Here is a 26,031-nt window from a genome sequence, read left to right as displayed (position 1 = left end):
TCCAGACCCACAATTAAACAGTTTAACGCGGAGCCTCGCAGGCACCTCCCCAGGCTCCCTCCAGCCAGAGCAGGTATCTGCCTATTTATCTCCAACCTTGCTCTGAGGACCCCACGTCAGTACTCTGCGACTGCCCTTGCCAGTGCCTGACTCAATGCTGAAGACAACCTGCCGCCAAAGCCTATACTTCCTCGTCCCCCGTCTGAGGCTGAATCTCTTACTACAGTTAACCTTCTTCGCGCGGCCTCTTTCCTCGCTCCCTTTCCTTCTCTCGTAATCACCACCAGTAAGGCGTGAGGCGGGGCAGCCCTAGTCGGTAGGGGCGAGAGGGCCCTGAGACCGGAAGCCGAAAGCCGGAAGGAGGGCTGTGAGGACGTGTTCGGAGGAAGCCGGCGCCGGACCCGGCTGGGCCGGCGACATGGAGCCCCTGTACCAGCAGACGCACAAGTGAGGGCCGCGTCGGGCACGGGAGGGGCAAAGCCGGACTGCGTGAGGCCGGTCTCCCGGGCTGGGGCCTGGAGCTTCCGCCATTGTGGGGACTGAGTCCTTCCGCCGCGGCGCTGCTGGGGGCAGCTCGGAAGTGCTCAGTTCCTGGCGGGAGGCCCAGGTCGACGGCGAATGGAGGGTCTGGCCTGAGGCCTGAGACGTTGTGCCAGATGGCTCCTGGGACCTTCGAGGCCGTGACTACCTGCCGGGTAGACTAGGTGAAGGGAAAGTAGCATCTACAGGTTATAATACTTTGTCTCGCACCTGCCAACTCAGTGCTCCGGGTTGGTAGAGCTCATGGAGAGACAGGACCCTGCATGTAGTTTACCGTTTAGTTGGAGAATCAGGGATTGTACGAAAGAAGAGCTAACGTGTGACAGGACAGGATGGAGGGTCAAATAAGCGGTACAGACAGCACCAGCTTAAGTAGCCTATAAGGACCCATCCCTGAGCTAATGTCAGAAGTTTCATTATAGCTCGCAGCTCCTAAATGATGTCATCTCCACTCTTGATTTACCCTAATCTTGTTGCTACATTGTGATTTTTTCCCCCTTTTATTCTGACTTGCTTTATACTAAAGGCCATATTTGTATGGTACAAAGAAATTGCTGTACAATTACTACTACTTGTTATTCACACCCAGTTACCATTAAGTTACCATTAAGGAGGTCAGATTTTAGCTTCTCATAATTTAAATTTCTTGGTAGTGTCCTTTATTAATATTGTCCTGCATTTTTGAAATTTGCTGAGATATGTAGTTGAGTATGGTAATAGGCACTATACCTATCCTATTATGTGGAAAGGACTTTTATGATTTATTCCATTTTTATTGCAAAATATAACAGAATTTACCACTTGAGCCATTTCTCAGTGTACAAATCATTGACATTAAGTACATTCACAGTGTTGTGTAACTATCACTGCTACTCATTTCCAGAACTTTTTCACCTGCCCAAACAGAAATTCGATGTACCCATTAAGCAGTACCATCCCATTCCTCCCTCCCCAAGCTCCTGGTAACCTCTATTCTACTTTCTGTCTCTGAATTTTCCTGTTCTAGATATCTCATATACGTGGAATCATACAGTATATTTCCTTTTGTGTCTGGCTTATTTCACTTAATATGTTTTCAAAGTTTATCTGTGTTGTAGCACGTATCAGAGTATCATTCCTTTTATGCTTGAATAATATTCCTGTGTGTGTATACAAACCACATTTTGTTATCCATTCATCTGCAGATGGGTGCTTGGGTTGTTTCCACTTTTTGCCTATTATGAATAATGCTAATATGAACATTGGTGTAAATCTGTTTGAGTCCCTGTTTTCAATTTTTTGGAGTATATATCTATACCAATCCTATTTTAACAAATTTCAAATTTATGTTGTAGTTTTGTTCTGATGAAAATACTTAAAATCACACTCCTAGGGCCTGCAAATGAAATAAATAGGGACTTGCCTTCCTAATGAATTCACAACAAGAGAAGTGCTTTGGAGCATTAGGAATAAGGATGGTGATCCTCTTACTCTTCCATTTTCTAAGTGTATGGGTTTCTTTCTTTTTACTTTAGTGATTGGTTTGGGTGGGTGAGAATATAGAACCTACTTTGTAATGGTATTAAAATGACAGAATTTGCTCTTACACTGGAGAGCCCTGTTCTCATATGAAAAATTGTAGGAAGAGACTTGAAAAACTAGACCCATGAGTCAGTTGGAAAAGGAATGAAACAGAAAATAATGCTCGTGTTAATACGAAAGGGTAGATCTTTTACAATAGTAAGGCTCAGTGGGCTAAGTGTGCCTTATAAAGTTCAAATGTACAGCCTCATCCGGTTAGTTGATTTGGTTAAAGGATGTTGCTAAGGAGACTGTGACCAGTTTATTCTCAAGAATAATTTTATTTAGAGAGTCTCAGACTGTACCTGTTACCAGGGTAGCAGGTAGTTGCTCACTGAGAAATCTGAGTAGCTCAATTCTGTGTTAACTTATGAAGAGGAGGAATACTAAATGGTGTCCCAAACAAGACTTGTGGAGTGTAGATGAAGTATTTACCTCTGCAGGCCTCCAACAATCTACCATTGGACTCTGTAACAGGGCTCATCAACTTTTTCTGTAAACGGCCAGATAGTAAATATTTCAGGCTTTGTAGGCCATGCAGTCTCTGTGGCAGCTACTCAACTCTGCTGTTACAGCATGAAAGCAGACATAGACAATATGGAAACGAATGGGTGTGACTGTATTCCAATAAAACTTTTATTTACAAAAACAAGCAGTGGGCCAGATTGGGGTATCACTGTTAGGCCCTCTATTATGCAGTCACTCATTCATTCAGTGAATATTTATTGAGTATTATTATGGGTTGGGCACCAACTCAGTACTGGCAGTACAGCCCTACTTCAAGGAGTTTCCCTTTCATGCGTAAGTATATTCTTATCTGCTTTTCTCAAGTACTAAACTAGTGGAAGTTCTGCCTCTAGACCTCTTTGCCTTGTTTTTCCTCATCTATAAAATGACAGTTTTGAGCTGGTTAAACTGTATGACCCCTTTCAGCTCCTTAATACTGGTGATTGAGTGTCTTTAAAAGGAAACACGCAGAGTCCTGGGAGCATCAGAAATTAGCTTGTGCAGTTGAAGAAGTAAATGATTGTAGCTGAATTGACACAGCAGTAATTGAACATATTAATATTACCAGAACTTTGAACCCAATTTGTGGTTATCTCTTGCCATGTCCCCGAAGTACATTGGAATTAGATAAACATTTTAAAGTTATGTATCTTACAAATTCCTGAACTGCCTGAACAATGAATGGAGGAAAAAAATGAAAAGCAGAATAAACATTTTATACTTAATGCATTAGAATGAACTTTAAAGAGAAGCCAATAGCCAGGATTTTATTTTCAAGATCCCAGTGTTGTAAATGTGCCCCACTCGCCCCCTCTGTGGTCCTAGAAATTCTGATTCAGTAGATCTGGAGGACAGGAAGCTCTGGTTTTTAACAAGCTCTTCAAGTGATTTTTATGAGCAGCTGGACTTAAGAACTTTACCTTATGTCAAGTCCAGTTTTTCCTTTTTCAATTTTTTATTTTGCCTTTTATTTTGATGAGAGGCTGAATACTATATAGTAGAGGCAAAGTGGGAGAGGTGAAAATGAGCAGACGGTTTTACTGTTTTAAAGTTAAAACAACAAACTTGTATGATGCTGTATAGGGTACACAATATTTTCATACTGCATTTGGATCTGCTACCCTTTAAATAATTGTAATTATTACTATCCCTATTTTACAGTTGACGAAACTGAGGCATCAAGGAATTAAATGACTTGTTCAGTGTTCCTCAGCTAGTACATAGTGGAACTAGAACTTCAACCCAGGCCTTTTAACTCTAAAACCTTGTTTCCTTCTTTATGGTGGTGAGAGGCAGTGCGGATAGACTTTTAAAAAGCAAGTCTGTTTTAAGATGCTTCCCAGATCTTCTACTGACCCTTTTTAAAAAATCAGCAAATGACCCTTGCTTACTTGCTCCTAGGTCTCTGCTTAGTTATGTTATCACTCAAGCCCACCACAGACCCCATGCTAGACTTCTGATTTCTGGTGTCCACACCCCCAGGTCTTACTAGTGTATCATCTGTTCCTTACTGGCTTCAAGTGTATTGTCTGAATTCCATGTTCAGTTTAAAACAGATTTTCCACTTGGCACATAGTAGTTCCCACCATGCCATGCATACTTGCTTTGTTGTTTTGCATAGATTTCCTCTCAGGCATGAAATGCAGAGATTGGAATCACTTTATTGGCTATATTTTTTTCTGATTCATTCAAAGCAAAAAGAGATTGGATGGGAAAAGTAATGTTTCCCAGCAACTTAAAGTTTGTCCTTTTTAGCTTAGAAAATAGTAAAAGCCAGCTGAATGGTGTTACAGGGTTTTGTAGGTGTTGGCCTCATCTTCCCCACTGTCCTCATAGAATTTAAGAATTGAAAGGGACTGGCGAGATCTTCTGTTCCACCTCACTCTGGTCAGGAAAACCCTTTGTAAGACCCAAGACAGTCCATGTACCCTGTGTTTAAACATACAGGAGCTCTTTTTTCCTTTTCTTGAAGAGATAGTTCATAATTGTGTGTGTGTGTTGAGCTGGAATCTGTTATCTTGAAATTTGTATCTTATTATTTTTTATCCTCACCCGAGGATATTTTTTTCTATTGCTTTTCAGAGAGAGAGAGAGAAATATCGATGTGAGAGAGACACTTCAATTGGTTGCCTCCCACATGCACCCCAACCAGGGCTGGTGATCGAGCCTGCAACTGAGGTATGTGCCCTTGGCAGTATTCGAACCCGGACCCTTCAGTCTTCAGGCTGCTGCTCTAACCATTGAGCAGGACCAGCTAGGACAAAATTTGTACCTTTTAGTACTGGTTCTCCCTTTAGAAGCAACAACAGAGCAAGCCCATTCCTCTCCCTATAGGTCAGCTCTAGGTAACCTGAAGAGCACCAGCTGCTCCACCTTACTTTTCTTTTTTCTTTTCTGAGAGGCTTATTATCACTAGCCCTTTTGACCTTTTCTGTTTGACTTGACTTCTAAACATTTCCCCAGTCATCCTGTTCATCTCCCATTGGGGAAAACCTTTAATTGATAGGATTTCTTTAACAGATTGCTCCCAGAATTGAATGTCATTCTGTAGTGTGCATTTGACTTTTTCTTTTTAATCTAAAGTCAGAATACTTTTTAATCGCTGTTTTAGCCTAAATGGAAAATGTTAATGTTTGTCTTGTTATACAGTATCCCAACCCCTTGTTCTAGCACAAAATCATATGCAGATTTCATAAACATAAATTGTTGGTTTTTTTCAATATTGAATGAAACAGAACCAAAGGAATTGCTATGGTGGAACATTGGAAATCAATCCTTCAATCTGTAATATCATCAAACCATATTTACCATAAGATAACATGAAAAACTATCAAATGCCTCTTGAAATCAACATAAACTTGTGGTGGTATCCTCAGTATATTGCTCCTTTCCCACTATAGGCACACCTGTAGTTTTATTTCCCACTTGCCCATGGACCATTATGATTGTATATCCCACTTATTTGTTGAATGAGTGAATGAATGAATGGCTGAGTAAGTAAATAAATGATCCTAGTTAAACCACTGACTCTTAACATCCAAAAAATCTGTTGCATGTAGTTATTTTATCTATGAAACATTTCAAACATAAAAATAGAGAATAATATAACTTGTGTGTTAGGACTCAATTAATACATATGCTTCAGGTCATTGATTTAAAGACAGAAGTAGAACTGAATCTCACACCCATTCTCTTCCCTTCTGAGTACCTATTCTAGAAGTAGAATTCTGGGTCATAGAATATACACATATTTGACACCATCAGTTATTGTCAAAAAGCTATTAAAGCTTGGCCGGGCATGGCTCAGCAGTTGAGCATTGACCTAGGATCCAGGAGATCGTGATTCGATTCCCCATCAGTGCACATGCCCAGGTTGTGGGCTCTATCCCCAGTTAGGGGCTTGCAGGAAGCAGCTGATCAATGATGACTCTTTTATCACTGATGTTTTTATCTCTCCCCCTCTCCCTTCCTCTCTCTGAAATCAATAAAGAGATATATATATTTTAAAAAGGCTATTAAAAGTGTTTCTACCAGTTTATAATCCTATCAGACACATATGAGAGTTCTAGTTTCCCCACATCCTTCTCGATGTGTGTTATCAGACTTTGAAATATTTGCTAATCTAATGGGAGAAATGTGATAGCTCCTTATTTTTAATTTGCATTTTTCTGATTACTAGTAAAGTTGAGTGTCTCTTCATATATTTATTGACCATTTAGGTAGCCTGTTCGTTGGTTGCCCTTTGTCCATTTTTTAAAAATTGCTTTGTTTGACTTTTCCTATTGATTTGTAGGCATTCGTTATATATCCCAGACATTAGTCCTTTATCTGCTACAGATATCTTCCAGTCTTGTCTTCTGGGGTTTGTGGGGTTTGGAAGAGTTAGTTTTGTTTTGAGTCTTGTTTAAGAAATCCTCCTTTTACCTGAAGTCATAATATGCACTCCCATATTTTCTTCAGAAGGTTTTAAAGCCTTGCTTTTTACGTTTTCAACCATCTTGAGTTTATTTTTGTATATTACGTGAGATATCTTTTTTCCATATGGATAACAAACTGAGCCGTTAGCATTTATTATAGTCCATTGTTTTCCCACTGATTTCTGTTTCCAAATCCCCAAATATGTAGGACTGTTTCTGGCCTTTATTTTTTCCTCGTGAGTCAGAGTTAGGGTTGGTTGTTGGGGGTAGCATAAGCAATTCCAAGGACTAATCCCAGGGACCACTAGGAAGGGTTCTAAGGATGACCTTGGCCAAGCCTTGGGAAGCCTTCAGAGAGTACTCTGGAGCCTGATGTCTGGGACCATGCCAGAGGTCCAAGGTAGAGTGTTGTATCTCCAAATGAGATGACAGTTGCCTCATATTGTCAGGGGAAGATGTTTACCAAACAGCAGGTCCCTTTCTTTGAGGGCCTTCCTCTGATGGTCCAACTAATCACCTCATCTTCATCTCCGCTCTGACCCCAGTTCCCTTCCAGGAAGGCTGGCCTCCTTGTAATCCCCATGACATGCTTTGCATGCCTTTTTTGCATATCATTTTCTTTATATCTTCTTTCATCACATCATGTCCCCCTTCAGAATGATGTTCAGAACTCCCTTCCCCCACAGAACTCCAGTCTCCTCTTTCTCAGCCCCAGCCCTTTGGTTCACTTGTCTTTGCTGCGCACCACAATGCTTAGCTCCTCAGCTTTCTGTTTGTTTACACTTACATGTGTTAGTTTTCTCTTAAATCTTCTTGGGACTTTTCTTGTCTATCTGGGCTGTCATTCCTAATTACGTTGTTTCTCAAGGACAAGGATTATCTCTCTCTTGCCCTTTGACTCTCCCTAGTACAGACCAGTGCTCAGTACATTGGGTCAAACAACAGAGAGAGGGATTGGCTGGGTCCAGATCGAGGTTTATCACTTGCTATGTGACCTTGAACAAGTTACATAACCTTTCTGGACTTCAGTGGTCTTATTTATAAAATGAGAATGATAATACTTTCCTCATAGGGTATTGACTTTGCAGAATGTCTCAGATGTGGGAAGCACTCAATAAGTGCTGCTTATCAGTGTTATTATTAATATTAATGTTAAAATATTATAAACCTGGTAAAAACCTGTAAAACACGTGGCCTAAAGTGCCACATACAAATTTTACAGTCTAGTGATGCTGTCAATTTAAATCAGTTACATGTTGGCATCAGAAAAATTATCTTTCCTGACTGAAGCGCTGTTGATTACTCCTGTCTCACCCATTTCCTCCCTCTTCCTTTGATAGGCAGGTCCACCAGATCCAGTCTCACATGGGACGCCTGGAGACGGCAGACAAGCAGTCTGTGCACTGTGAGTAATTAGCTATGGAGACCAGAGTCCTTTCTCTGATGACACGGTGCTAATGGGCTGGGTTTCCTGACTGCATTTCTGCCTCAGGGGCTTAATGATTCAGCGTAGAATGAGTTCTGTTGTTAGGGTGCAAAAAACCCTATGGCACAGTCACTGATTTTCCTGATTGTGCCCTTTAGAATCCCACAAGTCGCATCCCCCATTACCCCTCCACTCAACCCAACATGGCCCTGTGGGAGTGGAAGTTCTTTCCTCCATCTGTCTTAATCTAATTACCTAGTCCCTAGAGGAATGTGCTCCATAAAAAGTCAGACATGTTTAACTGGAATTGGTCATTTCTTCTGAGCTGAGAACTGTGGCTTTTTAGGAGGATTATTCAGAAGTGAATAGCAATATTAGTTTAGTTCCCACACCATGGTTTTGCTGGAGAAGAGGGCTGCTTTGCGTTTTTTAGTTTCTTTTCTATCATAAGTAAAGGTCCTTTTTGTGAGTCGGTCAGGCAGACACTGCTGGCTACACACACACTGCAGAAGCTGCCTCCTCACCTTGCCGGTTCGCTGTTGCCCTGCCCGTTTCTCTTGTCTCCGCAGCTTCAGAAGCATCTCTTCTCTTGGTTCTCTGCTCCACTTTGTTCTAATCTGTATTTGTTAGCTAACCTACAAAAGTGACATTGCTGTCATTTCTTTATGGGGCAAGAAGCCATCTGGATGCCTTCTTTTGTGCACAGTTTAGTTTCTGTCCATCGACTTTGTTTGCCTTCCCAACAATCTCATTGTTACATGATTAGAAATGGAAAAGAGGTCATTTTGACAGTTTATCACAAGGGATAAGGAAAATGACTGTGTTTATCATATCTTCACCTCTGTGGATTCTTTCCTGGGCCTTTCCTACTGATATTTGGTCTATTTTGGGGACTTCAGCTTCAGCCCACCCATTCTTATGGAAAGCCTTAAGGGAACTCTTCCCTGTGTTTCAATTACTAATCTTCCCCTTTGTGCTTTTTTTTAAAACCTCATTACTGTAGGGAATTCAATTGGAAGTCTTTTTACTAGATATTTATAATCTATACCTGAGAAGAATAATCTCGAAAAGAGACTTCATTCTGTATCAGAAAATACTGACTTTTGCTTAAAATTTTTTTGGACAACCTTTTCATGTTTGTTTTATTTTCTAAGGTCAGGAAATTTATTTCTACAGATTTACCTTCAGCTTTTTAAAAATTGGCATTGTTATGGCATTAACAGCTATATATACATATTTGAAACAACATTTATAGTCAGTATAACTTGAACTTCTTTCTGTTATTCAATAGTGTATGCATTTTTCTTCTTTTGAGATACTGTACATAATTTTGAGTCTCTTGGGTATGGAAAATGATATGTTTGATTTACCATTCTAATTGAAGTTCACTATCTCTTTTCCAGCAATTATTCTTTTTTCTCTTTTGTGCAGTAGTAGAAAACGAAATCCAAGCAAGCATAGACCAGATATTCAGCCACCTAGAACGTCTTGAAATTTTGTCCAGCAAGGAGCCCCCTAACAAACGACAGAATGCCAAACTGTAAGTGCTCTAATACCCCAAGTCCTCAAGACAGGCCTTTCTTCCAGAGGAGGCTATTGAGTGGTCTGAGAATACATTTACACACTGAAAAACGAAGACTATGCAAATATAAAGTCCCGAAAAAGGACGCAAGTCTATTCTCTCAGAATAAAAATTCTGTGACATTAGTGGCTCAGAAGTTTTGTGTCTCCTTACCTCATTGGTGTAATCTTGAAATTTTGCCTCCAGTACTGTTTTTCTGGTCCAAGCCCATGGCCACTTGAAGCCTAATACTGCCAGTGAGTTTACTCTACCCTTTGGTTCCCACTACATTCTTGGGTTGAAATGAATCTTGCTCTTAATCACTTCAATCAGTCTAATTATAATGAAATACCGATCTAATGTTTGATAGTCCCCCATGAAATTAAAATGAAACCACTCTCACCACCTCCACCCCAGCCCCTGCTCCCAAAAGTTTTATGAAACTTTGTTGATGCTTTACTCCAAAGATGCCCTTGGGCTTCTTCCAGGAGAGTGATATAATCCATAGAAGGTCAGGAAGAGGTCATTGAGCCTGTTTCCTGTCACCTGTTCCCTGTCATGCATCCAGAATCAGAGACCAGCAGGTATTTAAGTAAAGCTGCTGGAATCTCGTGTGCTACAACCCTACTTGAACCACAAGCTACTTCTTTATTTTCAACATCATTGATCAAAATCAGATTAATTGGGGTGGGGGGACAGCATGGAGTGGTATAGGAAGAAGTAAGGAAATGTCCTTTCCTGAGTACAAAGCCTGGCCACCTCAAATTGTGCCACCCTGGGTCCCTGGAATGTAATATCTCTATCAATTCCAGCCGTGTTGACCAGTTAAAGTATGATGTCCAGCACCTACAGACTGCTCTCAGAAACTTCCAGCATCGGCGGTACGCAAGGGAGCAGCAGGAAAGACAGCGAGAGGAGCTTCTGTCTCGCACCTTCACCCCCAACGTAAGCCAGGCACCGGGGGGGTGGGAGTCTGCAGGTACTTGACAGCTCGTTGGAGCAGAAGCTCATGTCTCCAAGCTTTATCCTTTTAGGTGGTGTCTTAAGCAGACCGATGAGGAGGAGACCAACTGGAAATGACAGTGGACCTTGTGTGTTGCCACGGAGACTATACCTAGACAGGGAATTTCTTTTTCTAACAGAAACCTGAAGAGGAAGCAGTTAACTTGAGGGAATGGGCAGGGGTGAAAATTACCTGGTTTGACTGGTCTGACGTAGAGAGGTTGTGGTTGACATGGTGGAAACGTTTTTTCTGATCAGATAGAGACAGATGATTAGAACTTAGGCCATTTTTAGTGAGGGCAGCATTTCAAAGCTGCCTTCGGGCAGTTGCTATTATGCTGTGTATGTGTGTGGTTCCAGTGTCCGATGCATTAGAGTGTTTTTGTCCCTAGTCTGAGCAGCAATTTTGGAGGAATTTGTTAACAGATATTTTGTTTTAGATGGATTGCTTGACTTGAGCCTCTTTGAAAGTGGCCTCTTGGTTTGCATGTTTGATTTTGTAGAACACCATTGTCCCTGCCCTCTGATCTTAGTAGGATCATTTTCTGCACACAGCTATAGGACACACTGGCCTTTTTCATGTCCTGCGTATTCTACCAGATGAGGTGGGTTTTGAGGTGGGTTTTGGTTTTTTGTTTTTTTTAATCGAGATGTTTATTTTCTAAAGAGGTCTTAGCTTTCTAATCCTGCCATCAGAATTCAGATCAGTTCCTGCTTTGCAGATGTTTAACGCTCTGCTGTGTCCACACTTGCAGTAAATTTCCCCAAGTGTTTCAGAATCTGCCTCCATAGTTTCTGTTTCTCTAGAGTACGTAGTCAAGTAACAGTGACTAACAATTCGCAAGTGTGATGAAGATGTGTTGGTGGTATGGGGTAAGCATAGCCGATTTTCAAAAGTGTAATGAACTGTATGACACTCTGGAAGATGTTATGTGGGTTTTGATTGTTACTTAGGCGGGTTTTTTGGGCTGGGGATGATGGCTCAGGATCATCTGTTGTCTCACCAGTCTGCTGTGATGCTGTGTATACAGTGGGCTGTTATTAAAACTCGACGTGCTGAATGAACTTCTTCCTGGTTATTCTGTGATCTGGGACTGTCATACATTTTTCTGAGAGATATTGGCTCATCAGCTATACCCTTTCAGGTGGGAAAGTAAGAAAGATTTGTATGTAAAAGGCATTCAATAAATGCTTGCCAAATAAATGAAGAGAAGTCTCGTAATTGATTCAAACACTGCAGTGTTTCGACCCACCGAGCATTAGCTGTATGTAGAACACTATTTAAGGTGCTGAGAATAAAACGTGTGAGAAACACCTGTATTAGCAAGGGGGATTGAAAATGTATTGCTGAAAAATGATTTTGAACTTGAGCATCAAAGAAAAGATGGCTTAACCTCTTTGTGATGATTAAAAGTGGTAAAAGTGGCCCCAGCCAGTGTGGTTCAGTTGGTTGGAGCATTGTCCTATACACTGAAAGGTCTTGAGTTTGATTCCTGGTCAAGGGCACATACCTAGGTTGCAGGTTGGATCCCTGACCCTGGTCGGGGTACATGCAGGAGACCTATTGATGTTTCTCTCTTTCTCTCTCTTCCTCTCTCTCTGAAAATCAATGAGCATGTCCTCAGATGGGGGGGGGGGGGAGTAGTAAGAATGGCCCTGATTGGCAGAAGAGTTTGTGATTTTCATGAGGCAGGAAAGAGAACAGTATTACAGCTGGTCATGACATGCTTTTGTGTACAGTTCACTTTCTGTGTAAATTTAGAGCCTAGGATTGGTCTTGATGTTTCTCCTGACAAGCTGGCTAAGAGCAGGCTATGCACTCAGTACTGGACTCATGCCCTGCTCGACTTCCTCCCAGCTTTGTGAGGTCGCGAACAAGTTATCCCACCTGTCTGGGCTTCAGTTTCCCCATCTCTAAATGGGGATGATACATTAACTAACTCATAAATTTAGGGTGAGGGTTAAGTGAGCTTAGGGTAATGAGCACGCCAGTGGAAAGTACTTGATCAATATTAGTTTTTGTTTCCCCTTTTGTGCAGATTTTTCTTGCCTGCTCAGGAGACTAGTCCCATCTGACCGTCGTTTGGCCATCAAAGCACTGTCTCTTCTCTCTCTAGTCAGTCTCAGTTTAATTAGAGGCATAAGCTATAGGTAAAATAGCTAAAGAACAAAAGCAAACATTTAATGCTGAATTAAGGGGAAGCCAAGTAAAGGAACATTTGGAACAAGCCAGGTTAGTGAGCAGTCAGAGAAAGACTTTGAGAGAAGCCCATTGAGGTCTTGAAAGAACAGAGTTTTCCCTAAGTGGGAGCAAGGATAAGAGGCAGGAATTAACAAGGCTTGTGTGGTGGGAGTCTGAGGAAAGTGAACAGAGGCTACCCCAGATCTGTGCTTTGCCTTTTCTTCTCTATTAGGTTCCTCTGATTCTTGTCCATTCCCTCTGGCTGTTCTGGCTTGGCCTTGGCTAAGAGGCAGAACTGTGAGCTGCGGTGGGACCTCAGGAGCTGACCAGCAGGGAAAGTTAATCAAGTGCCTGCGTTTCTTTCACAGGACTCTGACACCACCATACCAATGGATGAATCACTGCAGTTTAACTCCTCCCTCCAGAAAATCCACCACGGCATGGATGACCTCATTGGAGGCGGGCACAGTATTCTGGAGGGACTGAGGGCCCAGAGACTGACCTTGAAGGTGGGGGCCCTTCTGGGGGACAGGGAGAAGGCCTCTTGTTTTGGCCTCACCCAATAGTTTGGTACCTGCATTTATAATTTGATGACATATCCCCAAATTGTGATACTGTGATGGTGAGACAGAGCCCTTTAGTTGGGGATCCTTCCTTTGGTGTCGAATTATTACAAGTCTAACAGTAACCCAATTCCCTTTGCCAGTAGGTATTTCTTATGCTTGCAATGAATCATATAATGTGGCATCTGTTGGTATCCATGTCTTGTCCCACTTACTGAAGTGACTGCTGCTCTAAGGGGAACCAATAATAGACTAAGAGGTTCTATTATTGACTCCACTCTCATAAGAAGGAAGATGTGGCTACTTTAGCACCTCCCTCTCAGGCCTTTTCTGGTAAGAGCCTCTCCAGTGGGCTGCATTATAACCGAGACCTCTTTGAACTGTAGTAACTGAACCCCAGGGGCGGGGTCTCAGGGATGCCTTGGTTATTTAGCAGCAGATAGCTTCTAGAGCACATGCTGGTGATCCCCAGCAACTCCTCACTCACTCTGTAGCCCCAGGTATTGCTAGGAGCCCTTCCTCATTGGCTGAGACTCCAAGCCCCCTGGGAGTAGTTTATAGAAACATTACACAGACTCTGATGTCAGTCGTGATGTTTTAGCCTCAGCCCTTTTCCTGTATCAACTCTGGTGGATAAGGGGGTGTGGACTGTGCCTATTATCAGGGTGTGGTTCCCTGTGAACGCAGCACTCCCAGCCACTGAGCTGTGAGAAACGGTCACTCGGAAGCAGCAGCTTATCTTAGTTTTTGTTGGAACCATGTTGAGGCGGTCAGCTCTGCAGGACTTCAGCACATTTCTGCCACCTTTAGCAGGGAGAAGGTCAGATGAGCCACAAGTGACACTTTACCTCTTGCTGACGGCTGTGGTGCTTTAGATGGCCTGAAGGGTGGTCTCTGACAGCTTCTCGGGTGCCCCCCTTTCAGAACAGCCACCTGCAGTAATCTAAACTGATACATGGTGGTTAATCCACCCTTTCTGTAGAAAATGCCTGGCCTCATTCCCATATCTCAGAAAAACAGTAAAACCCTTTTAGGACAGGGCTCACCATGTCACACTAATGTCAACCAGCAGCGGTTAGAGCTTATTGTTAAAGCAAATGTTGGCTTCCTACTGCAATCTGGAATCACTGGGGAGTGCAAGTAACTCCTGCCCCTGCACGGTCACCGGAGTGAAATGCCAGGAGGCCTGATGAGGGGTCGGAGGTGGGAATGTGGTTTCTAGTCCTGTTTCCTCCGCGTACCCACTACCACCTGCCTTCTGCCACCTGATTTCTTCCACCTGCCTCCCACCCCATCTCTGTAAGGGAAGTTTTTGGCTTTAACTATTTGAAAGTAACATGGGAGAGAACACGAAGAAGCCGGGCCATGATCTGGGGAATTCCTGGTTGAAATATATATATTTTTTGAAATTTATGGTAATTTTTAAGTGATTTTAGAAGCTTGATACTTGAACTTCAAACAGTGAGGAAATATTCTGCACTCCCAGAGCTGAGCACAATCTTAGTGAGTGTCTAATATTTATCATCACTGTTGTAGAAAAATATGTCTCTGGTCTCCTCTGGCAATAATCAAGTTTGACGTGTGAGATCTCTCTGTGAGGCTTTGAAATCATTGTCTGGGCAGAACGTAGGTCTGAATTCCTGTCCAGGGTGCCTCATGTCATTCTTGCTTTTCTTGCCTCTTCTCTTAGTTGCTTTCTAATGTGTTGTTCATTTAAAAAATGGATGCGGGCAGTAGGTTAGAAGCCGTCGGTACATATGCAGTTGGTGATGTGTGTGAAGTAACTTGAGGTCTGCCTGGCATTTATGTATATTTGTTACTTTGTAGGAATTTGGATGGGATTAAAAATGAAAATTAGCAGAGAGGAAGGGCAGGCTGGGTGGTTTGGGCTATTGATTTATAAATAAAAACCTGTTTTTGGTGGTGGGTAGTGATATTTGTATAAGGGGTTCTGTTTTTATGTCATTGTGTTAGTGTCTGTCAGTTGTGTTTCTGTTGTTCCATCTTGTCCACTTCAAACCTCGTAAACCTGGACACCGAAGCACATTTTACTCAGCGGAATGCTGGTAGCAGGGATTTTGGAGCTAGGGAGCAGAGATGTTTCAATATAAAATATTCTAATTTTAAAATTTTTATTGAGGTATTATGTACATATAGGGAGGTATACAAATCTTATTTGACATTGGTCATTGAATTGTGACAAATGCATGCACCTTTGTAACTTACACTGTACCAAGGCATAGACCATTTTCATCATCCCTGAAAGATCCCTGGTGCCCTTTTCGAGTCAGTCTGGCCCTCTTCCCAGACAACCACTATTCTGATTTATTCCACCATAAATTTATTTTGCTTGTTATCGAACTTCATATAAATGTATTCATGTTACTATTTGGTGTGTGGCTTCTTCCTCACGGGAATGTTTTCCAGGCTCATTCATACTGTTACATGTTGGTAATGAGGTCCTTTTTATTGCCAAGCAGTATCCCATCGTCAAATGGATCATAAGTTGTTTATCCATCCTTCGGGGATGGACACCTGGGTTCTTTTCAGATAGTCTCCTATGTTTTCTTCTAGAAGCTTTATTATAGTTTTTAGCTTTTATGTCTAATTCTGTAACCCAAGTTAAGATTTTTATATAATATGAATTGAGGGTCATTTTTTACACATATAAATATATATGCATATATATATAAACTTATTTATGATTTATACAAGATATCTTTGTGTGTGTGATACATACATGTGATATTTATTATATAACCAGTTGTTCCAGCACATTGGTGGGAAAGACTTTTCTTTCCCCCTTGTATTACTCTGGTACCTTGATCAAAAGTCATTTGACCATATGAGCATGATCTTTTTCTGGTTGATGCTGCTTTGTATATGCTTCAGGCATGACCAAGAGACTCTTGTTGGTAAATCCCTATCTCATAATGACGTTCGCCCACCTTTGTTTTTCTTTCTCTTCTTGTTTGCCCCAGGGGACTCAAAAGAGGATCCTTGACATTGCCAACATGCTGGGCTTGTCCAACACAGTGATGCGGCTCATCGAGAAGCGGGCTTTCCAGGACAAGTACTTTATGATCGGTGGGATGCTGCTCACCTGTGTGGTCATGTTCCTCGTGGTGCAGTACATGACATGAGCCAGCTAAGCCCAGCAGCTGGACAACGTTCCCACAGCATGAGCGTGTGTGAGTGTGTGCGTGAAAGGGGAGCCCAGAGGCCATGTTTTGAAATGTATGTCTGTCTGAACTGTGAAAACCACTCAGAAGTAATTGTGATCTGTAACCTAGTGAGAGTTTCAAACGTGCTCTGTTTTTCATGGCATCTTGGAGGGGAATCTAGTTCTACCAAGATTCACGGTGTGTAGGAAATGAAAGAAGTACCTGTTCTCTCTCTCTCTCTCACTCTCACTGGGGGAGGAAGGGATGAAGAAGGAAGGGAAAGGAAAGCAATGGCTTTGGTGGTTTTGTCCACGTACATAACGCGCGCCCCGGGAAGGCTTTCACGGTGCCGCTTAGTGTAGACAGGACTGTCTACACTTTGTCATCATCCAGCCTGTCTGGCTCTCAGTGGATAGGCTGGAGCAGAAGCAAAGAGAAGGAGGTGAAAGAGGTGTTGTTTTCCTGCGCACATCATAGTAAATGGGTTCACATGCTCTTGCTGCCAGCCGCCTTCCCCACCCCCAAAGTGACATGCAGATGACTGACTGCCCATACTTGCCACCCTTCCCTGGAAGCAGCTACCTAGAGGAAATAGGCATTGGTGCTGTTGCTAACAAGTAAGATTTTCCACATTACAGCTGTTGGGTGTTTCTCCTTCCTAAACTGAGGCCACTATTATTCTCTGGGCATGTTCAGTCTTGAGACTAAAGACCGTACTTATTTTGGGGGGATAGTTAATAGAATAGTTGGCTTTTAAGGTTCTAAGACTGCAGCCTGGCACCCATGCCCAGGCTTTGTTGGGCCTTTACCCCTTAGGCAGTAGCTGTGAGCAAAGGTTAGTGATTTGTCAATTATAGTCTCATCTCTAGTTTTAGCATCTCTAATTCTTTGGCTCTCTTCCCTTCCCTTGAATTATATTAGCAACTGCCAGCCAAGCCCCCATTCTACCCAGCCAGCATGGGCAGATGCCACTTTAAAACTGTCTCTGGTGTCCTTGTGAGACTCTCTTTTCAGGGACCAGGACCTTCTTCCTCCTCTGACCAGCCCTGGATTAAGACTGTACACTACCTGGTGTATTGTGGAATTTACTGTAAAGCCAGTCTGTCTTATGATTAATTGCTGAAAGTGCCAGAAGGACCTGGTTAGCATATTTTTTCATCAGTCACAGGCCCTTTCAGCCCTATGCTTAGTAGCCTTATGGCAAGACACAAAATAGCACTCAAAATTTCCCAGAAATTTCAAAATTTCCTGGTCAGTATTACCCCCACCTTTGATTGTCTTGCCCCACCATCTGTCTTTATTTCTTGTTACTTGGACTGTCTTCTGTCTTCTTTCCGTTATCTGTGTGTGTTCTACCTCCCTTATTCACCTACCACCTGTTTCTGTAGCAGTATTGGTCTTTTAAGCAACATCTGTGACATAGATCCTCTTTTGGTAAGTGTTTTTTAATAGTCTTGGATTTTTAAAGTGAGTTTCCTGGGTACTAATTTCACACTTTTGGTGGGATCTCTATTGCTCTGGGCCCTGGGTTTCCAAAGAAGGGGGAATCCATGACCTCTTCATAAAAGGATTGAGGGTCCTGACATAATGAAAACGGTAGCCTGGAGGGTAGAGAGGGGCGTTGAGATGTCTTCGGACCTAGATCTAACTTTGGGGAGGTACAGTTTGAAATTTCCCTCACACCCAGCACTGTTGGCATCCGTGGGACCCAGCACAGAGCTCTTAGCAGTCCATAAAAGGGCTTTTTGAATTGCAAAGACCTACCTGTCCTATCCGCTGGGCATTCAAAGTTATCTTGCCAGGCAGTGCACTTTGGAGGAGGGTGCACAAGGAGGAGCTCAGCCATTTGGACTTGAACTCTGGGAAACCAAAAGTTCCTCACCCCATCCTCCATTGGCTGATGTGACATCTATTTGTAGTGTACATCACTATATTTCCACACTTGCCTTTATAGTGATTGCTGGCCTTGATGAACCAGGAATAAGGCCTTCCCCCACCTCCAGAGCCATTCTCTGTACTTTGTAATAAAAATTGTGGAGGCATTTTGTGGGTCTTTACCATCTTGGACTATGGAACAGCAGCCACAGTGTGTGTGTGAGAAACACCTTGGCTTCTGTTTGAACAGTGTAAGGAAGGGTCCTAGGCCAGGGAAGGAGCACCACCTAGTGGAGTCGGGGTGAATGAATTATCAGGTTGAGCTGGTACAAGAATCTCCAGTTGACAGCCTCTGTGACCTTGTACAAGATTTTGGTACAAGGTTTGCCCATTGTGATTTAAGATGGGTGGGTTGTCACGAAACTTGGGAATATCTTCTTCCCATGGAATTTACTTGTGACCACCTTAAGAAAAGCCAAACTCAAAGACCAAGTAAGTAGGAGAGTTTTGATTTTTTATAGGCTTCATTGCTGGGGTTTTTTCCTAAGTCCTCTGCCCTAATGAATTTAAATGGGTTTGATTTGAAAATTTGGACTTAAACCCATTGTTTTTGAAACACATCAGTTGAATAAAGTTGAGATTTATTTTATTTAGAATGTTTTGTAAAGAAATTTGGCATTCATTGTTATAACCAATGACCTCCTTTTTTATGTTTTCAGGCCAAACAGTCTCAAACACTACTCCATGGCTAGGGGCTGGTCTGGCTGCCTCACAAGCAGCTGGGAAACTTTTAACTATAGATTCTTGGGGCCTGTCCCAAACCTTCTGAATTAGAACATTTGTCTTAATCAAAGATGATCGCATTTGAAAATGTGCTGAACTAGCTCAGCATATACATATGTGTGAAGAACAAAACTTGTAAAGTCCCCAGTAAGCCTTATTTGTTTACATCCTATCTTACTCTGGAAAAGATTTGAGGAGACTTAGAGGAAATAACTAAAACAGTGAAATATAAAGAAGTGAGGACCTAGAACAAATCAGAGTAGAATGTCAATACCAAGGAAAAGACACTCAATTTAAGTCATGAAGCCCTATCAGAGTGCTGTGAGGAATTCCTAAGTTGGCTTTGAGCCCCAGCAGCCAAAGCAGAGAGAGAAGCATGACCTGTTAGTGTCTAAATGGGGTGGAGGGGTGAAGTGGGGGGGTCATATTTGCTCAAGGGAAAACCCAGACCTTTAATACTGCTGGCTTGCCTGGGGACCTTCCTGGAATTCAGACATAGTTATTTTCCTGGTTAGCCCCTCTAATCTTCACAAACCCTCTAAGTTAGGTCCTGTATTATCCCCATTGTGCAGATGAAGAGACTGAGCTTTAGTGACTTTCCTAAGGCCCCGGGAGGAGTCCTGGAGGAGCTGGCTTCTCTTCATGGTTTCATAGGCCAAGCTCATAATCACTGCACTGGCCTGACTCCTGTGCTCGGTATGAAATGCAGGGATCAAGGCACCCTGCCAGGAGTGGGTATACAGCTATACGGCATTTGTTGCACCTTATGTGGCAGGTTCTCTGTCCTAAAACATTTTCCCGATTCAAAGGGGAGAGGCGATTTGGTGGGGAGTTTTTCGAAGTGGAGAATGGGAGCTGTACTCACGCCTTGCCACCAGAGGGCGACATAACCCTATCTGGGTGGTCTGCCCAGGACCCTGCGTCTTGGGCCTGGTGTCAGAAGAGAAGGAAACAACTGCAGGTTTGGTTTGGTTCTTTTTAGGTACAAAATTCCACGCCTAATGGCAGCTCTGAGCTCTTCTTAGAGCAGTCAGAGTATGGCCAAAAGACCTCTCAAGTTACAATTCTAACTTCTAGGACTTCCCTTTTAGTCCTCCCTCAGCACTGGCAGGTGAGCATATTGCAAACAGGCATGCAAAACCTTTAAAGTGTGTTCATTCCTTCCCCTCTTTTTGTGTCCTTTCATTTTATATGGCACATGGGAGAAGAGGGGATGGGATGGGATGGGGGTGGGGGAGTCTGCAGGTCCTTGGCCCCCTCAAGTTCAAATGATAAGTCCCGTGCCATAGGGCCTCTGAGCAGGCCCTCCCCTAGCACAGGTTCTCAACCTTGGTTCTACATTGGGCCCAGCAGGGAAGCCCTCCCACCTCCTCAGTCCGTCAGTACCCAGCAGCCAGGGCCTGGCATATACCCTGCCCCGTGTTAGCCATTTCAGGGCAGACAGATTGGAAGCAACCTCTGCCCCCTGCCCTCTGTAGCGAGCAGTAATTAAGAGGCAGTAGTAAAAAACCTGGATCCAGGATGCAGACACTTGGCTGCAAGTCCCAGCCAGCCCTGCTGGTAGCAGCCACAACGCAGGCACCCTGAGCCTCATCCTCTTCTTAGAATAGGGTAACACCAGTCCCGCATCCCCTCCCAGGGAGCCAGGGGGCCCAAAAGACCGAATGTTTGTGGCAGACTCTAGAGGTCTGCAGCTAGAGGTCTGCTCAGGAAGGGGGGATGGGGGTGCTCCTAAGCCAGCCTCCCCTCCAGGGCCTGGTTTCAAACCTCCGTGTAAGTGTGCAGGAGAAAGGGCGTGTCAAGGCTCCAGGAGCCAGTCTCTCAGGAGCACCCAGCCACCTGGACTCTGCACACCAACCACCAAATAGGGTTATTCACTTGGTTTCCCAGAATGACTTACCCTTCAAAACCCCATCTATAGAAATTTTGGAGTCTGATTCGTTGGTAGCCCCTGTCTAATAGAGTGGTGAATTAAGGATCAGACATGGAGCCCTGACCAGGTGGCTCGGTTGGAGCATCATCCTGTGTGCCAAGGGGTCGCGGGTTTGATTCCCGGTTAGGGCACATACCTAGGTTTTGGGGTTGATCCCTGGTCAGGGTGTGTACAGGAGGCAACCAATTGATGTTTCTCTTTCATATCGATGTTTCTCTCAAATCAATAAACATGTCCTCAGATGAGGATTTTTAAAAAAATAATCAGACATGGATACTGGATGCTGAGAATTTTGAGAAAATGGCAACATTTTAGAACTGTAAAGAGTGTCCCCCTCCCCACCGCCCTAACTGGTGTATTCTGTAGGTTAGCTACTTGTCTTGGAAGCAGTATGGCCAGGGGGAGGAAGAATCTCTCAGATTTCAGCTTTGGGGAGGAACTCAGGTTGCCAGAACTGGACTAGCACTTCTGAATTTCCTGGGATGCCAGGCCCTGTGGCTTCCTGGGGAAGCTCTGCAGCACCCCCCAACTCCCCACCTTCCTTAACACCCCCCACCCCACCATCCCTGGGCTGCTGGACTCTGGGGTCACCCAGGTGTGCAGCCCAAGTCCTGCCTCACTGTGATGTAGGGAGGGGAGACCCAGAGGGCGGTAGTTGTCTTTTCTGCAGGAGAAAAGGACCACTTGGTCCCTGGTGATTCTGGGGAAAAGGCTCGCTCTTCTGCAGTCACTCTCAGCCCAAGACTAATAAAGGTTGCCTAAATAAAGGTTGGAACCTGGAGCGGGGGAGGGGTGCCTGGTTGCTAAGGGACAAATGCATGACAAGGCTGCCAATTGTGACAAAGCTGCCAATTGTGACATTGCTGCCAATTATTGGGCTCCTGCTCAGCGCGTGATGCCAGGATCCCACTTGCCTGGGTGGTTCGCTGTGCCCTGGACCTCTGCCTCTCATGTCTTGGCTGCACATGTGGGCCCCCATGGCCCCTGTTTACATGGCAGCTGTTGTGGCTACAGGTCCAGGCAGCTCAGCCTCCAGAGTTGGCCCAGGACTCTGTCCTGGTGACCTCCATCCCCTTGGGGCTCACTGAGCCCTGGCTTTGGGATCAGCAAAACCCTTCTGAAGATGTTGAACTTCTATCATTCCAACAAGAAGCCTCAGCTCTGCCTACAGAGGCCCCTGAGAAAATGGAACCTTCTCCAAACCCTCAGGAGGGTTCAGCTCCACTCCCACCCCAACAAGAGGCCTCAGCTCAGTCTACAGTGTCCTCTGAGCTATTGAAATTTTTGTTAGTCGACCAGGGAGTTCCAGATAAGCATCCACCCTACATGGAATATGTACAATATTCACTCCAGCAGAAGAGCTCATCCCTGCCACATGTTCCTCTTGCCAGTGTACAACCTTCTACAGTCCAGCAGCAGGGTCCAGCTCAGCCTCTAAAATCCTCTGTGGATGTCGTAGCTCAACCTTCAGTACATTATGAGATAACAGTTTCGCCTCTAGGTTCAGGTGAAGCTCGGCATCCAGTGTTGCCTGTCAGTGTTAAAGATGTGGATCTGGTGGTTTGATAACTTCAGAGCCCCCTAAGAAGATTGAACCATCTGCAACTGAGAACCAGGTCTCAGCTCATCCTCCAAAGTCCACTGAAGAGGTCGAACCTCTATCCTAGCAGGAGACTGCAGCTCAGCCTAGTTCAGAGGCTGATGCTACAGCCCTGTGGTACAATACAGCTCCTCCAAAGCTCCCTGAGGTGACACTTCCACATCCAGAGCCTGTTCAGGCTCAGCAACCAACATTGACTAAAGTCACAGTTCAATCTTTAAACGTGGGGATCATCATAACTCCAGAACCTCCCTAAATATGTTGTATTTTCAACCCGGCAGAAGAGCTCAGCTCTACCTCACGTGCTTCGGGCCTGGGTGGCTCGCTGTGCCCCTCTTTCTTGGGTCACTTACTGTGCCCCACATGCCTGGGTCACTCGCTGCGCCCCAGGCCTCTGCCTCTCATGTCCAGGCTGCACCTGTGGGCCCACAGCTCCTGTTCAAGTAGCTGCTGCTTTGGCTGCCAGTCCAGACAGCTCAGCCTCCTGAGTTGTCCCTGGACGCTGAGCTGCTGACCTCCATCCCCCTATCATTCCAACCTTCAGTTGAGCAGAAGGGTCAAGCTCAGCGTCCAAAATCCAATGAGGATGTCACAGCTAAATCATCAGTCATGAGGTGACAAGTCTCAACTCCAGGTTCAGGTGAAGCTCAACATTAGTGCCTATCAATGTTAAAGATGTGGACCTGAGGGTTTTGGTAACTTCTGAACCCCCTAATCAGATTGAACCATCTGCAACTGACAAGGTCTCAGCTCCTCTGCAAAGTCCACTTTAGAAGACAAACCCCCATCCCAGCAAGAGTCCGGAGCTCAGCCTACTTTGGGGACTGATGCTACAGTCTTGCAGCAGACTACAGCCCTTCCAAAGTCCCCTAAGGTGGCGCTTCTACTTCCAGACCCTGACCAGGCTCAGGAGTCAACCTTTCAACCTTGGGACCTGGAGTTCACCATCACTCCCGAGTGCTTTACTTACAAGTGAGAACAAACTTGTTTATCAGTGTCTCACCGTTTGTTAACTGTTTTCTATGCATTAGGTTTCATTTGCCCTTTGCCTTGTAGGACAGGTATATATACATTTTTATTTTGTTTGGTTTTGCAATTTTATAAAAAGAGTACAAATGATGCTGTTTTATGAAAGTTTTATTTGGAACCTGAGAGTTTCTGGATCCATCACAGAAGCTGCTACCACGCCCTTCGAATGGATGGGAGGGCTCTTGTATTCTTAGACTGTCCAACTCTGAACTTGCTCTAAAGCTCAAGGTTTTCTATCCACCAAACACTCGGGTGCTTTTAAGTATTTTTCTATACATTAGGTTTATTGGCACCTACACGGTAACTCCCAAAATGTGCTTTCGTGCCCAGATGGCTTGAATATGGGTCTCTCAGTGACCTGGGGCACATCATAAACAATAACGCCGTGCCACTTATATAAAGACAGTGTTGTCTTTATTTCGGAACAATGTCTTGACCAGTTATATTACTCCCTTCTACCCCAAGGTGGGCAGAACAGGCGTTTTAATCCCCTTTTACAGGTGAGTAAAAAGGAGACCAGAGTGCTAAGTGCTGTCGTCTGGTGCCCAGGCCTCCGGCTCCCAGTTTGGGGCTCCCCGCCAGCCCATGCCCCTCCTTTCTCAGGGCCCTTGCCTCCTCTGACCCTCGCCGGCACCAGCAATGCTTTCAACTCTTCTGGAAAAGAAACCCAGGTGCACAGTGGAACACTTGACCTTCATGCAGTGAGCAGCTCTGGATGGTTCCCCAAGTAAAGCTGAAAATACCAGAAACGACATGAAATGAAAGCCCAGTAGGCATGTGACAAAAGTTGCTTTTTCCTTCTGTATTTCGGGAGGGGTGGCGGTGGACGGCGAAGGCGCAATCCCGGTTGCTGGGGCCGCACTCGGATCGCTTTCTGCCGCCATCTCGCACCCTCCCTGTCCCTCGGTGACTCGGGCACGCCGGCGGCCACCGGCGGGGCGCGGGCACCGGAGGGGCACTGTCACGTGAGCTGCGCCGCCGCGAGCCCCGGACCCAGCGAGGCCCAGCGGCGCCCGCCAGGGGGAGCTCGAGGCCGCGTCCGGGTCGGGTGGGGAACCCCGCGCGGTGCCGCTGCACCAGACGCCTAGTAAAGTGCCAGCCCCCCAAAGCCTCGGAAAACGGAGACGGCTGTACCCGTGGAGCTCACGCTGGAGCCAGCTCGGCAGGGCCTGATTGCCGGGTCTCCCCTTCCCCGGCTCGGAGAGAAGGGCGGGAGAGCCCCCAAATGATCACCCTCCCGCCCCCTTGGGGGAACTGATGCTGAAAGAGCCAGAGTGTAACGCGGAGGGCGGCTGGACACCGCTCCTTTCGGGGGAAGACAAAGGGAAGGGTTTTTATCGTACAGATGGGGGACCACGTGACAGGTGACCTTCCTGGGGCTTGACCAGAAAAGTCCATCCTGGTTGATTAAGGTCATGTTTCTGGGAGAGGCTAAAACTGCAGTTAGATTAGGCATTACATCTAGGTAGGCTTGTTGCTATGGGTGTTTAGCATGAACGATGCCACTCTGGGCCTGTGGTCTTTCCTCTTTGCACTCCCTGTCTACATCTAGCTCAGGTTAAACTGTAGTTACCTAAGATGAGCTCTCCCTGAGGATCCTCTGTAGGTTCTTCCTGAGCCTTCTGGGCCTTGCTTTCAGATCCAAATAACCTGCGTGCCAGAGTAGCACATCTTGGGGCAGCTTGTTCTGAACCCCTGCAGTTGTAGTTACACTTAAAAAAAAAAAATCCTTAGCCGAGGATATTTTTTCCATTGCTTTTCAGAGAGAGTGGAAGGGAGGGAGAGAGAGACATGATGTGAGACAGACACATGGATTGGTTGCCTCCCGCAGGTGCCCCAACGGAGGTCAATGCCCTTGGTGGGAATGGAGCCTGGGACACTTCAGTCCTCAGTGGATGCTCTAACCACTGAGCCAAACCGGCTGGGGCATATTTACACATTTTTATACTTAATTTTTTTCCTCCTACAAAGGCTTTACCATTTCTTTGGGTAATTTAGTGTTAGATCAAGAACTAGACTACTATTGCCCTAGCCGGTTTGGCTCAGTGGTTGGAGTGTTGGCAGGACAACTGAAGGATCCAGGGTTCGATCCTGGCCAAGGGCACCTATGGGTTGCAGGCTCCATCCTGGCCCAGGTTGGGGTGCCTCCAGGAGGCAACCAATCGAGGTGTCTCTCCTCTCTCCCTTTCACTCTCTCTGAAAAGCAATGGGAAAAAATATCCTCAGGTGAGGATTTTAAAAAGAAAAGAAATAGACTACTACTGATGATAAACTGATGCTAAATCTTTTCCAGCTAGTATTTATTTATTTATTATTTATTTTTAATATATATCTTTATTAATTTCAGAGAGAGGAAGGGAGAGGGAGAGAGAGAAACCGGTGATGAGAG

The 26,031-nt window shown here is 44.7% G+C and overlaps 2 protein-coding genes across 4 annotated transcripts; both read left to right on the top strand.

Moving 5' to 3' along the window:
* The first annotated feature begins 362 nt into the window (after positions 1–362).
* GOSR2 (golgi SNAP receptor complex member 2) lies at positions 363–17,599 on the top strand. 3 transcript variants are annotated; one of them, XM_016203875.2, is made up of 6 exons: positions 363–447; positions 7,869–7,929; positions 9,354–9,490; positions 10,324–10,456; positions 13,064–13,204; positions 16,240–17,599. In XM_016203875.2, the coding sequence occupies exons 1-6, from the start codon at positions 419–421 to the stop codon at positions 16,399–16,401; spliced, it is 663 nt and encodes a 220-aa protein (XP_016059361.1). In that variant the 5' UTR covers positions 363–418; the 3' UTR covers positions 16,402–17,599. The 3 variants fall into 3 exon arrangements, with proteins under 3 accessions (XP_016059361.1, XP_016059370.1, XP_016059375.1); XM_016203884.2 differs by having other exon boundaries at positions 7,865–7,929; positions 9,382–9,490; XM_016203889.2 differs by having other exon boundaries at positions 430–447; positions 9,382–9,490.
* Positions 17,600–20,744: 3,145 nt separating this feature from the next.
* On the top strand, positions 20,745–24,055 carry LOC148091294 (uncharacterized). Its single transcript, XM_087825747.1, has 3 exons — positions 20,745–20,766; positions 21,903–22,576; positions 22,681–24,055. The coding sequence occupies exons 1-3, from the start codon at positions 20,745–20,747 to the stop codon at positions 22,867–22,869; spliced, it is 885 nt and encodes a 294-aa protein (XP_087681873.1). The 3' UTR covers positions 22,870–24,055.
* The last annotated feature ends 1,976 nt before the right edge of the window (positions 24,056–26,031 follow it).

This window comes from Miniopterus natalensis, chromosome 17, assembly GCF_054644295.1.
Source record: "Miniopterus natalensis isolate mMinNat1 chromosome 17, mMinNat1.hap1, whole genome shotgun sequence".
Classification (NCBI taxonomy): domain Eukaryota; kingdom Metazoa; phylum Chordata; class Mammalia; order Chiroptera; family Miniopteridae; genus Miniopterus; species Miniopterus natalensis.
The sequence above is the reverse complement of the archived record's forward strand: the minus strand, read 5'-3'. Positions and strand labels throughout refer to the sequence as shown.